Source organism: Muscardinus avellanarius, assembly GCF_963383645.1.
Source record: "Muscardinus avellanarius genome assembly, chromosome: 10".
Classification (NCBI taxonomy): Eukaryota; Metazoa; Chordata; class Mammalia; order Rodentia; family Gliridae; genus Muscardinus; species Muscardinus avellanarius.
Window position 1 is genome coordinate 28562624 of NC_137796.1, and position 13221 is coordinate 28575844.

Genomic DNA, 13221 nt, shown 5'->3' on the forward strand with positions numbered 1-13221 from the left:
CGTGAACAAGAACTGTCCTCAAGCTTCTCCACTGAATGATCAGTCTCTGAGCTGAACACTTTGATCATCCTTTCAGAAGTAAAGCCCAAGCAGTAAGAGTTAAAATGAAAGGACTATGGAGAGAGACTTCACATCTTTTAAAATTGGGTGTTCCTAGAAATGACTTATTCCATAAAACCACACCCTGTCTAGACCAGCAAAATAAATTCAGAATCACCAGAACAAAGTACATTTGAAACAACGTTTAATGTGGCTACATCATTAAAACCCCACATTGGGAAAGATATATCAGACTTCTTTAATAGGAATCAACTAGTAACCAGTGCTTGAATGAGAGATAAATGTTCTTTATCTAATGTGTGCTGATAGAGACTGACTCAGGGCCTTGCACATGTGAGGCAAACATTCTACCACTGAACCATACTCTCAGCCATTAAAAAAAATTTTTTTTGTGGGTCTGGGGATGAAACCCAGGGTCATTTGATCTCTGAGCTGCATCCCCTGCCTGATATTGTATTCTTTATTATGAAACAGGGTCTCACTAAGTTCCGGAGGGCCTCACTAAGTAGCTGAGACTGTCTGTGAACTGCGATCCTCTGGTCTCAGCCTCCCAGATGCTGGGATTACAAGTGTGTGCCACCACGCCAGGCCCCTCAGCCATGTTTATTTTGAGAAAAGATCGCACACTAAGTTGCCCAGGCTGGCCTCGAATTTGTGATCCTCCTGTCTCACCCACCAAGTAGCTGGCACTACAGGTATGTACCACCATGCCTGGGGTTTATTTGTTTTAAAAAGAAAGAAATTAGTAGTTTGTCAAGCAATTTGGAGGGTAAGAAAGAGTATTTTAAGTCTCAACTTGAGGGGCTAAACATTTGCAAATATATAGTAGTAATTACAATTTTGTCCAAATTCACTGTCCATTATATATAATCTTCATTGTCATAAATTATGCCTAGACCTGCACTGTGTTTCCTGGCAAAATAGAGACTATTTTTATATGAAAGTTTCCTCCCAGTAGAGGAATTCATATTTTTTCTAGTTCTGGGACAATTTTTCATTTGCAAATGAGGAGACTAGTTAATAATCTGAGACTCTCCCAAGTTTTAAAACAAGGTATATCATTATTATAGAATTGAAAAGGGGCGGGATTCTTGCCCTAGTTTCTCATCTTTTACTCTCAGTCTCAGTTCTCTCATCTGTGAAGTGGAAAGTGGGACAGTAAAAAACAACAGTGAGCATCAGTTAACAGACTCTACAATGAAGGTGCTCTGGGAAAAAAACTGAAGTCCTACAAAAATCACCTTTAGGACAGCAACTGGAGCAGGCGGCCAGTATATATTTACTCTAAATCAGTGTTCAAGTTGGAAACTAGATGCTTACCAATAAAAGGTAAAACATTTCTACCATCTGAAGAGACGCGAGGGCATCTGGACACTTAGGGGAATTTTTCTCCAGACCCAATTACTTCTATCCAAATTGTGCCTCAAAAAAGCCCCACACTTCCAAGGCGTAGAGAAAGGCTGGGAGGTTAGGAGGCCTGTGCTGTGGAAGGCTCCCACCAACAGCAGCAGCAGCTGGATCTGCTTCTTCACTCCATGACTCCAGATCTGACCTGTCCTGGGCCTTCTCTTCTTCCTCCTCCAATTTTTTTCTCCTTGGTTGACAGGGTTTAGTAAAATGCCCTGAATAATTCCAGGGTACAAACAGCCTTAAGAAAGGGTCCTGTAAAAACTATTTCTGTTGAGCTGGGCATGGTGGCGCATGTTTGTAATCCCTTGGGAGGCTGAGACAGGAGGATGGTAGGTTCGAAGCCAGCCTCAGTAGCTTAGTGAGGCTCTCAGCCACTTAATGAGACCCTGTTTCCAAATAAAATATAAAATAGGTCTGGAGGTGTAGCATGGAGGTAGAAGGCCCCTGGGTTTTATTCCCAGTACACCTCCCACACACAAAGCAGCGTGTTTGCTGGTCTTATTTGCAGTTCTCCAGGGTACGTACGTGATTAAGAAATTTGCTGTCTCGAGTGGCCCAGCCGATCTGCATGACGCCAGATGTGATCACTGTTACTTCATAATACCACACCCCAGCATCCACACAAAAGGTGCACCGCACACTTTCAAAAGAGGAGGCATCACAGCGAGCCTGGCAAAACCAAAGGGCACGACAATCCACCATCAGTGCCTGAACACCATCAAAGTACCTGACTACTGTGAAGGTTGACTGTAGGCTTCCTTAGTACAGCCCCAGATGGACTACGTCTCCTCCTCTGTCCAGCCTCAGTGATCAAAAGCATAAAACTGAATGAAGTACATCCTATGGCTCTTTTATAGTTTAATTGTCAGGGAGTTCTACTAGGCTTGGTGCCAAGCTCAGAAGACTGCAAAAATGGCTGCAGGAAGAATTAGTAAAGGCTTCATTTTTCAGTATAAAGCCTTGCTTTCAGATTAGAACCTTTTACAAATGCTTGCATTGCTTTGATCTGATAGAGGAATATAAAACGGGGCATCTAAATAATACAATCCAGCTGAGTGTGGTGGTGTACACTTGTAATCCCAGTACTTGGGAGGCTGAGACAGAAGGATCACAAGTTCGCGCCAGCCTCAGCAATTTAGTGAGGCCCTCCGCAACTTAGTGAGGTCCTGATTCAAAATAAAAATAATATCAGGCTGGGGGTGTAAAATGCCCCTGGGTTCAATCTCTAGTAACACACACACACACACACACACACACACACACACACACACACACAAATAAATATAATCTAAAACAGAAAACCACATGAAGGATATGGCAATACATAGGACCAAAGAACTACTTCAGCCACTCTTTAAACAGTTCTTTAATCCTAGTATGTCTAGTCCCCAGGTACCTCCCTGTATATGAGCAGCTCTTTTTTACCTCAAAATCAAGGACAGGGAAAAAGGGAAGCACCAAACCTAATACAGTTGGCTATGTGGGGCTTTTAAAAAGGAGAGGCCTGGTTTTATTTGTTTGTTTGTTCTGTCATGCTGGGGATGGAACCCAGGGGCATTCTGCCTCTGAGCTATACCCCTAGCCCTATTTTTTATTCTTTATTTTGAAACAGGGTCTCACTGAGTTGTGAAGGGCCTCACAAAGTAGCTGAGGCTGTTTGCAAACCATGATCCTCCTACCTTAGCCAAATGCTAGGATTACAAGTGTACACACCGTGGCCAGTTTAGGAGAGGCTTTTTTTTTTTTTTTTTTTTTTTCGGTATTGGGGATGAAACTCAGAGGCATTCTACCTCCAAGCTACACACCCAGTATTATTTTTATTCTTTTTTTTTTTTTGAAAAAGGGTCTCACTGGGTTGCAAATGGCCTCACTAAGTAGCTGAGGCTGTCCACGAACTATGATCCTCCTGTCTCAGCTTCCCAAATGCTGGGATTACAAGCATGCGCCACCATGCCCAGCTTAGGAGAGGCCTTTTTAAAAACACTGCTCTTTGTATCTTTAGTGAATAAAATGGCAGAGATTAAAAAGACATATTTAGCCAGGTGTGGTGGCACGTGCCTGTAATTCCAGTACTTGGTAGCCTGAGACAGGAAATTGCAGGTTCGAGGACAGCTTCAGCAAGCAGTGAGACTCTCATCAATCTAGCAAGACCCAGTTTCAAAATAAAAATAAAATAGGGATGGGAGTGTAGCTCAGAGGTGGAATACCCCTGGATTCAATATCCAGTACCACAGAACAAAAACAAAAACCAGTAAGTAAATATTACAGTGCTTTCAACAGGTGTAGTACCATGTGGGATAATGTTACGAACCACTTTTTATCCCACCACTTCTATCTCTAACCACTCTTCAGGTAGGAAATACACTTTTCCTATTCTGCAGGAACTTGCTTTTGTTCAGAAGTAGGACATGAAACTGGAAACACAATGACTTTACCCCTGCTCTCCCTCCTCCCCAAAAAGGTCCATCTTTGGAAGCTTTACCTCCAAGCCATGAGGGGAGATCTTCAGGTACTCGCTGACATCATTGCTGTTCAGCATGGCCCTAATGCTACTCAAGTCCACTTTCTCGTAGGTCAGCTGCCTACCTTCTTTTAAAACTGCAAAAGAGGAAGTGGTTATGTTCCTAAGGCAGGCTGCTGTGGAAAGAAAGGAAAGCTACCGCCATCCCTAGCTGCCCTCCTCAACAAGGAGCGGCGAAGTGATGGGGAGGCTCAGCATGTTAGCTTTGCTGCCACGCTATGATATGCCTGGCAAAGTGGATGCTCCCATTCCCTGTGCCCATTGTTCTGCATGAAACAAAATCCAAATTGCACTTTATTTCCAGAATTATTTAACTGGCCACTACACAGGCTGTAGCCACAATGCTGGAGTAAGAGCGGGGTATTATGGGTGGCTGTGCTCTAGCACACTGAGGAAAGAGCAGTTGTATAGTTTTTGTTCTAGAAGTCCTTGGAGAAGAAAAAAAGAAAAAGCCAGGAACTACCCTCATGGTGCAGGTAACATATGGCTTGGGTTTGAGGAGCAAGTTGAGATAGCTAGAAGAGTAGAAAGGGGATTTCTAAGTGGGAGTCCCAGAGGCAGGTGTCATCAAGAGCTCTCTGGAGGACAGTGAAGAAACAGTTATAGAATAAATTAGAGAGTGCCATTGATTAAGTGCCTTGATGCAGTAGGAAATAGGATGCCGGTAAGTGTTTTTGAATAAGGGAACACTGGAATTAATAGCATTCCAGTGGGGCTTGACGGTGCATGCCTGTAATCTCAGTACTTGGGAGGCTGAGAGAGGAGGATCACAGGTTCAAAGCCAGCCTCAGCAACTTAGTGAGACCCTGTTTCCAAATAAAATATAAAAACAGGGCTGAGTATGTAGGTTGGTAGAGAAGATAGAGGACTTAATAAAGAAGAATCCACGTTTATTTTTACAAAAGGAAGAGCACTAAGCCTATCAAAGAAATGGGTTTGGAAATGAAATAAGACAGTTTTAAAAGGACGACTCCAACTTACAGAGATTGTCTAAGCTCCATTGGGCACAGAAACCAACTTGACGTTTCAGATAATCAGGATCATCAGCCCAGGATTCCAATGTGACAAGCCGGTCACTAATACTAGATTCAGAGATAGTCAATTTATTTTCACCTGTTTGGAAAGATGAAATCTTGGAATTAACAGTGAAAAAATAAGATGATTTGCCAAGCAGATTAGTGGTAACAAGGACTGAGGTGAGGCAAGTAGAGAACTTGACTAGAATGGACTTCCATTATAGTTTTTAAGGATGACATGGCCAAAGAGCTCTGACTATTTTCTTAGCAAACTCATCACAAAATTTTTACTATAAAAAAGGGAGTAATCAGTTGGGTGCAGTTGTCTATACCCATAATGCCCCAGCTACTTGGGAAGCTGAGGCAGAAGAATCACAAGCTCAAGGCCAGCCTGGACAACTAGTGAGATCCTGTTTTAAACAAAAGGGGTAGGGATGAAGATAATTGGTAGAGTCCCTGGGTTCCATCCCTAGTTCTGGGAGGGAAAAAAGAAAAGCTATGTGTGGTGACCATGCCTATACTCAGAAGGCTGAGACAAGAGGATTGTAGGTTCCAGGCCAGCCTCAGCAACTTAGTAAAGCCATGTATATACATATGGTTTTCCTTCATACATACATATATATATGCAGGCTAGGGGTGTAGCTTGGAAGTAAAACACCCCTGAGTTCAATCCTCAGCTCAAAAAAAAAAATCAAAATCAAATAATCTTGATCATCAAGTTTGGTTTCTCAGTCAAGAAAATCCTTCCCTTTGTTCCTGTTATATTATTTCCCCTGTTACATTTCCCTGGCTGACAAAAACAGAATGTATGCAGTTTTGATGGGATTGAAACTATAAACTCATCCAGTTCCTAAGAAAAGTAAGATTTTTTTTTTTTTTTTTTCTGTACTGGGGATGGAACCCAGGGACATTCTACCTCCGAGCTACACCCCCAGCCCTATTTTTAAAAATTTTTTATTTTGAAACAGGGTCTCAGTGAGTTGCCAAGGGCCTCGCTAAGTAGCTGAGGCTGGCAGCGAACCCCGATCCTCCTGTCTCAGCCTCCCAAGTACTGGGATTACAAGTGTGTGCCACCACGCCCGCTCTGAGAAGTAAGATTTTAAACAATGACTATAGAAGATCATTAGTGCAAGAAGTTACTATACCTACTTGTCTGTGCAAACTTTTCCAGTGCAATGAGTGCAAAGAGCATAACTGTGGGGTGGGACTGTAACTTCTGAAAGACAACAAAAGATTAAAAAAAATCATTTACTTGAAGAGGTAGTGAGAGGTTGTGGGCTATCAATTTCATCTTCTTGGCTCAATATGTACTAGTTTTATTATTAGTACTTTGAGCAGTTGGGAAAGTCTCTCATACAAATCCTCAATTATCCATTTGGCCCTATTAGTAACAATGAAACATGATAAGAATCTCTTAATTTTATATACTTTTTCTCTTGAAGTTACTGTGTTAATTTATAGATATAGAAATTGCAATAGTAGCTTGTCATTTTAATTAGCAACACTTATATTAGGGCTTTTAAAAATAAAATAATGTTGAGTCTTATTCCTTTAAACAAGCCAAAGAGAAAATTATAATTGTAGCTAAACTGAACTTTTATTTAGAACCCCTAAAAGAACTATTCATCACTATCAACTAATATTATAAATTATGAAATTAGCAACTTGGTTTTTAACCTGGTCCCTGAAATGATTTCTACAAATGGTAGGAGAGAGAATAGCAAGTGAGCTCTTTTGAGTTACAGTTGAGTTTTGCCACACTTAGACTGAAGGAAGTAATTATACCCTTGATCACATTCTGTCATAATTGTCTGATACTTTTGTTCCTTTAACTAACTAGTAAACTTGAAGGCAAAGAATTGTTATTACTTCTACATCCCCACTGTGCTGACTTAGAGCAGCATAGATGCAATATTAAGCATATACTATGTAGTTACTGACAGATAAGTTCTTTCAGATTGGAGTTTTGCAAAAGGCCAGTGCTCACTAGGCTTGAGAAAATAACTTTTCTTTTCAGTAGTGGGGCATTCTACCTCCTAACATTTGGGAGGCTGAGACAAGAAGATCTTGGTTTGCAGACAGCCTCAGCTACTTAGTGAGGTCCTTTGCAACTCTGTGAGATCCTCTTTCATAATAAAGAATGAAAAATAGGGCTGGAGGTGTAGCTCAGAGGTAGAATGCCCCTGGGTTCCATCCCCAGTACTGAAAAAAAAAAAAACAAAGAGACCAGTCAAGACCATAGTCCAATGCTCAGAGAGATCTGAAGGCCAGTCTTAATAAGTCACAAACTTCACAGACAATATATTAAACCCTTGCAGGAAAGGAGATTTCCACACACTGGAAACCTGACCTGATAGTGGAATGCCATGTCATTTGGTTTCCACTGTGGAGGTTCCTATGTTACCATTTAGTAGATTCTAAGGACACATAAAAAGTCAGGCATAATTGCTACCTTATAACTAAATTTAAAGTCTGACTACCTCAGCTGTTTTTACTTGTAATAAATTCCTAACCCACTCCCTCCCCACCAAAAAAAAAAAAAAAAAAAAAGAAAGCAAAGAAAACATAGGAGGGAATAAATAAATGCTCAGGAAACACCTGCAAAAAAAATTTACAACTGATTCTATTCTCTGTGCCAGGGGTGAGACTGGCAACTTGAGGAAAAGGTACAATTCTATGACTAAGAATAATGTTTTTATTGTCTCACTTACCAGACACTGCAGCAAATATTCCAGTATTCCTGGGCTAAGTAAACCTATGCTTGCAGGACCTAGACAAATATAACAAACGCCGGCTATAATTAAAAGTGCTGTATTGTTTTTAATTGACAGTAACAATCAAGTTATTTTGGTAGAAATCTGGACCATTTACAATGCACTCTCATGCACATTATCTTCCTTGAGCCTCCTGCTCTGCATTCGGCTACGGTACCATCCACGTTTCCCACAGGAGCAACTGAGTCCACAGAGCAAAATGCCTAATTCCACATGGTCGAGTCTGAACCAGACCCATGTGTTCTGATTAGGAATCCATTGTTTCTTCTACTAGATGTGCAGTGACTAGCTGAGCTATTCACATGTACCTTGGTTTTAGCGTTCCTAAGATGGGTAATACTCATGAGCAAGTCAAATATCTGGGTCTCAAAGTTTCTTGTTCCCCTGTTTTTTTTTGCGGTACTGGGGATGGAACCTAGGGGCATTTTACATCTGAGCTACACCCCTGGTCCTATTTTTTATTCTGTATTTTGAAACAGGGTCTCACTGAGTTGCAAAGGGCCTAAGTAGCTGAGGCTGTCCACGAATTGCAATCCTCCTGTCTCAGCCTCCCAAATGCTGGGATTACAAGCATGCACCACCATGCCCGGCTCTGATATGTTTTTATTATCTAGTTAAACTTTATGAAGTATGACCTGCCGGGCGTGGTGGCGCACGCTTGTAATTCCAGTACTTGGGAGGCTGAGACAGGATGATTGTGCAGGTTCGAAGCCAGCCTCAGCTACTTAGTGAAGCCCTGTTTCCAAATAAAATACAAAATAGGTCTGGGAGTGTAGCCCGCAGGTAGAAAGCCCCTGGGTTCCATCCCCAGTACCACACACACACACACACACACACACACAAAAAAAAAAAAAAAAAAAAACAGTTTATAAAGTGTGTGTGTAAACCAGGCGTGGTAGCAAAGGTAAAAAGGTAGCAAAGTACTTGATCTCAGTACTTGGGAGGCTGAGACAGGAGGATCACAGGTTTGCGGCCAGCCTCAGCTACCTAATGAGGTCCTCCGCAACTTAGTGATAGTGAGATCCTGTTTCAAAATAAAGAATAAAAAAAATAGGGCTGAGGGTGTATCTCAGAGGTAGAATGCCCCTGGGTTAAGTCCCCAGTACCACAAAAAATAAACACAAACAAACAAACAATAAAACCAAAATAAAGCATATGAATTATATATTATATACATACATATACATAGTCATTAATTGTTAAGTTCGACTTAGCTTTTTGCTATTTTTGGTTTTAAAGCAAATACAACTTTTTTCTTTTAAATTTCTCTGAAAAATCTGTAAAGCTAAATTACACTGCACTTAACTCTGTGTTCTTAGTTACGCCCTGTACCTCCTTTTTTCTGCTATAGAAAGTTTGGTCAAAGACTTAGAGTGCAAATTCCCACTGCAGTCAAATAACTTAGGACCTTCCCCTGCAGTGCTTCCTGGCGTTACCTGCTAGCTTCTCAGCCAGGCAGCCTAGGACTGCAGATGTGTTCCTGTGTTTGGCAGGGTGGCCGGAGTCCTGGCAAGCTACTTCTCCATTTAAGTTGAGAATTTCAGTCAATTTCTGGAGTGCATCCTAAAAACAAAAATGTACAGATGGATTTGACATATACACTCCTCAGGAAAACATTCCCAAGAGGCCAAGCTATAATCAGATAATCAACTCAGAATGATCATACAAAAAATTATATAATGTACTCGAATGATATTACTATTAGAGGAAAATACTATTTAATCAATTTGAATAAAACTGCTAGATTTCATTTCATTAAAAACATACTTGTACAAATATATGTACACACACACACACACACACACACACACACATATGCTACATACTTTTTTTTTTTTTTTCGGTACTGGGGATGGAACCCAGGGGCATTCTGCCTCCTAAACCCCCAGCACAATTTTTTATTCTTTTGAAACAGAGTCTCACTGAGTTGCAAAGGGCCTCAGTAAGTAGCTGAGGCTGTCCGAAAACCATGATCCTCCTGTTTTAGCCTCCCAAATGCTGGGATTACAAGTGTGTGCCACCACACCCAGCTACATACTCTTAAATCATTAAACAGACTAAGCCTATTAATATGATTAATGACAATATGATTAAAATAATAGCCTGTCAATATTATTAATAACATTAGGGCCTCGTGATGTTGAAGTGAAAGTAACTTTTTATTTTCTGTTTTGTTTTGGCAGTACTGGGGATTGAATCCAGAGCTTTGCATGTGCTAGGCAAGTGCTTTTCTTCAGAGCTATATACCCAGTAACTCAGGGGCATTCTACCTCTGGGCTACATCCCTAGTCCTTTTTATTTTTTATTTTGAAACAGGGTCTCACTTAGTTGCTGAAGGTGGCCTGGAACCTGTGATCTTTGTGTCTCAGCCTCCCAAGTATTGGGATTACAGGTGTGTGCCATCATGCCTGGCTTTAAAAAAATTTTTTTAGGAGTACTGGATTGAACACATGGTCATTCTACCTCTGAGCTATCCCCAGCCCTATTTTATTTTTATTTATAATTTTTTTGTGGTATGGGGGATGAAACCCAGGGGCATTCTACCTCTGAGCTACACCCCCAGCCCTATTTTTTATTCTTTATTTTGAATCAGGGTCTCACTGAGTTGCAGTGGGCCTGACTAAGTAGTAGCTGAGGCTGTCCTCAAACCACGATCCTTCTGTCTCAGCCTCCTAAATGCTGCGATTACAAGCGTGCGCTACCACACCTGGCTTCATTTTTATTTTATTTATTTATTTTGGTGGTACTGGGGTTCCTGGAAGCCCTTCTACCCCCGGGCTACACTCCCAGACCTATTTTTACATTTTTATTTGGAAACAGGGTCTCCTAAGCAAGCAGGCGCAGCTGGCTTTGAACCTGCGCAATCCTGTCTCCGCCTCCCAAGCGCGGGTGCGCCACCACGCCCAGCTTCATTTTTATTTTAAAACAGGGTTTCTCTAAGTTGGTGAGAGTCTCACTACTTGCTGAGGTTGTTCTTAAATCAGCAATCCTCCTGTCTCGCAGCCTCCCAAATATTGGGATTACAAGAGAAGCCACCACACCTGGCTTAATTTTTCTTTTAAACCAAGCAAGAACAGATCCTGCCAGAACTCATTTATTTATTTATTTATTTATTTATTTATTTATTTATTTATTTTTCAGTACTGGGGATGGAACCCAGGTGCATTCGACCTCTGAGCTACACCCCCACCCTATTTTTTTTTTTTTTTTATTCTTTATTTTGAAACCAGGTCTCACTGAGGTGCAGAGGGCCTCACTAAGTAGCTGAGGCTGTCCGCGAACCGCGATCCTCTAGGTCTCAGCCTCCCAAATGCTGGGAGTACAAGCGTGTGCCACCACGCCCGGTGCTGCCAGAACTCTTGAGGCAAATTAAAATGGAAACCTCAAGCCGGGCGTGGTGGTGCACGCTTGTAATCCCAGCATTTGGGAGGCTGAAACAGGAGGATTACGGTTCACAGATAGCCTCAGCTAATTAGTGAGGCCCTTTGCAACTCAGTGAAACCCCTGTTTCAAAATATGAAGAATAAAAAATAGGGCTGGGGGTGTAGCTCGGAGGTAGAATGCCCCTGGGTTCCATCCCCCAGTATCCCCAGTACTGCAAAAAAAAAAAAAAAAAAAATTAAAAAAATTAAAAAAGAGAAAGAAAGAAACCTCTTACAAGCTTAGGCAAAGATCAATCCATCAGTGACTAGACTAAAATATGTAAAATCTTTTCTCTTAAGCCCACAATGCTTTTCTGTGGTGAGCCCAAATGTATGAGGCTTGAACAGACAAATAAAAGTTACAGGAATCCAAAGTTTTTTTTTAAAAAGGATCTAAAAGGATCTACAGAACATATGGACTAAGGGAATAGAAGTTTGATATTATGTTCTAATAAAGGCATAGTAAAGGTTACACCAATGCCTAATATATTTCAGTAAGACTCAGAAGTGCTTTCAAATTTTTTTCCTCTTAATTGAAAACTGTTATAAGAAATTTGCTCAGAGAAAGATAAGAAAATCAGCTTAGGAACTGAACATTTTCTTCTAGTTCCCAAACAAAGATTGCCATTGCAGATATAAATGCTTTCATTTTAACATTTTAAACATTGTAAACGAGAGCCCTGGAGTATGCTACTGATAAAGCACGTCACTAGTGATAAACTAGTGAAATCAACACTGAATAAGACAGATCTCAATACATGAAAACCTATGGCATCAAATGCTCTTTGTGACTAAACAGAGACGAAGGCTTCACAATAGGTTAGTGCTGACTTACTTTAGTGGGCAATGGACATTCGTCTAGTAACAATGTTATCACAGCTGGTCCCAGGGGATCTTCCAATGGAATAACTCTGATTAAAGACTGGACGACATCCAACCATCCTTCATCTAAGAGCAAATTAAGAAAATTAAATACTGGAGTTGACTATTCTGAAAATGTAAAAAAACATAACTTATAGAGGCACACGAGGGGATTTCACATTGACAGAGAAACATTGTAGGTCTTCATTCTGTAGCGTGTGTGGCAGGGACTGGGAATTGAACCCAAGGGTATTCTACTCTGAGCTGCGCTCCCAGCCCTTTTTATTTTTGTTTTGAAACAGGGTGTTACTAGGTTTCTGAGAGTCGTGTGTGTGTGTGTGTGTGTGTGTGTGTGTGTGTGTGTGTGTTGTGTGTGTGTGTTACTTTGTATGGAACTCAGAGGCAGTCTACCTCTGGGCTACACTCTGTTTTTACTTAATTTTTTATTTTATTTTTAAATTTGTGTGTGTGTGTGTGTGTGTGTGTGTGTGTGTTTGTGTTACTTTGTATGGAACTCAGAGGCAGTCTACCTCTGGGCTACACTCTAGCTGTTTTTACTTAATTTTTTATTTTTTTTATTTTTAAATTTGTGTGTGTGTGTGTGTGTGTATCACTGGAGATAGAACCCAGAGACATTCTATCTCCAAGTGACACCCCCAGCCTTTTTCTTTCTTTCTTTTCTTTTCTTTATTTTCTTTTTTGGTGGTACTGGGGTTCCTGGAAGCCCTTCTACCTCCAGGCTATACTCCCAGACCTATTTTATTTTTGGAAACAGGGTCTCTTAAACCAATGCGGCTGGCTTCAAACCTGTGCGATCCTCCTGTCTCCACCTTCCAAGCACGGGGATTACAAGCGTGCGCCACCACGCCCGGCTATTCTTTATTTTTTGAAACAGGGTCTCATCGAGTTGCAAAGGGCTACACTAAATAGCTAAGGCTGGCTTCGAGCCTGTGTGATCCTCCTGTCTCAGCCTCCCAAATGCTGGGATTACAAGCATGTGCCACCACACCCGGCCTTCAATTTTTTGTTTAGAAATAGGATCAGCCGAGCCTGGTGACACACACTTGTAATCCTAGCACTTGGGAGGCTGAGACAGGAGGGTCATGGTTCACAGACAGTCTCAGCTACTACTTAGGCAGTTTGCAACTCAGTGAGAC

The 13221-nt window shown here is 41.2% G+C and overlaps 1 protein-coding gene across 1 annotated transcript in view; it reads right to left on the reverse strand.

Moving 5' to 3' along the window:
• Positions 1-13221, reverse strand: part of RSPRY1 (ring finger and SPRY domain containing 1) — a gene marked incomplete at both ends in the record, with an annotated part of 39235 nt that overhangs the window by 17567 nt on the left and 8447 nt on the right. Inside the window, 7 exons of the mRNA XM_080703284.1 lie at positions 1996-2139; positions 3953-4068; positions 4973-5104; positions 6157-6223; positions 7719-7777; positions 9218-9344; positions 12039-12151. Coding sequence (XP_080559410.1) covers positions 1996-2139; positions 3953-4068; positions 4973-5104; positions 6157-6223; positions 7719-7777; positions 9218-9344; positions 12039-12151 — 758 coding nt within the window. The remainder of the gene's footprint in view (positions 1-1995; positions 2140-3952; positions 4069-4972; positions 5105-6156; positions 6224-7718; positions 7778-9217; positions 9345-12038; positions 12152-13221) is intronic.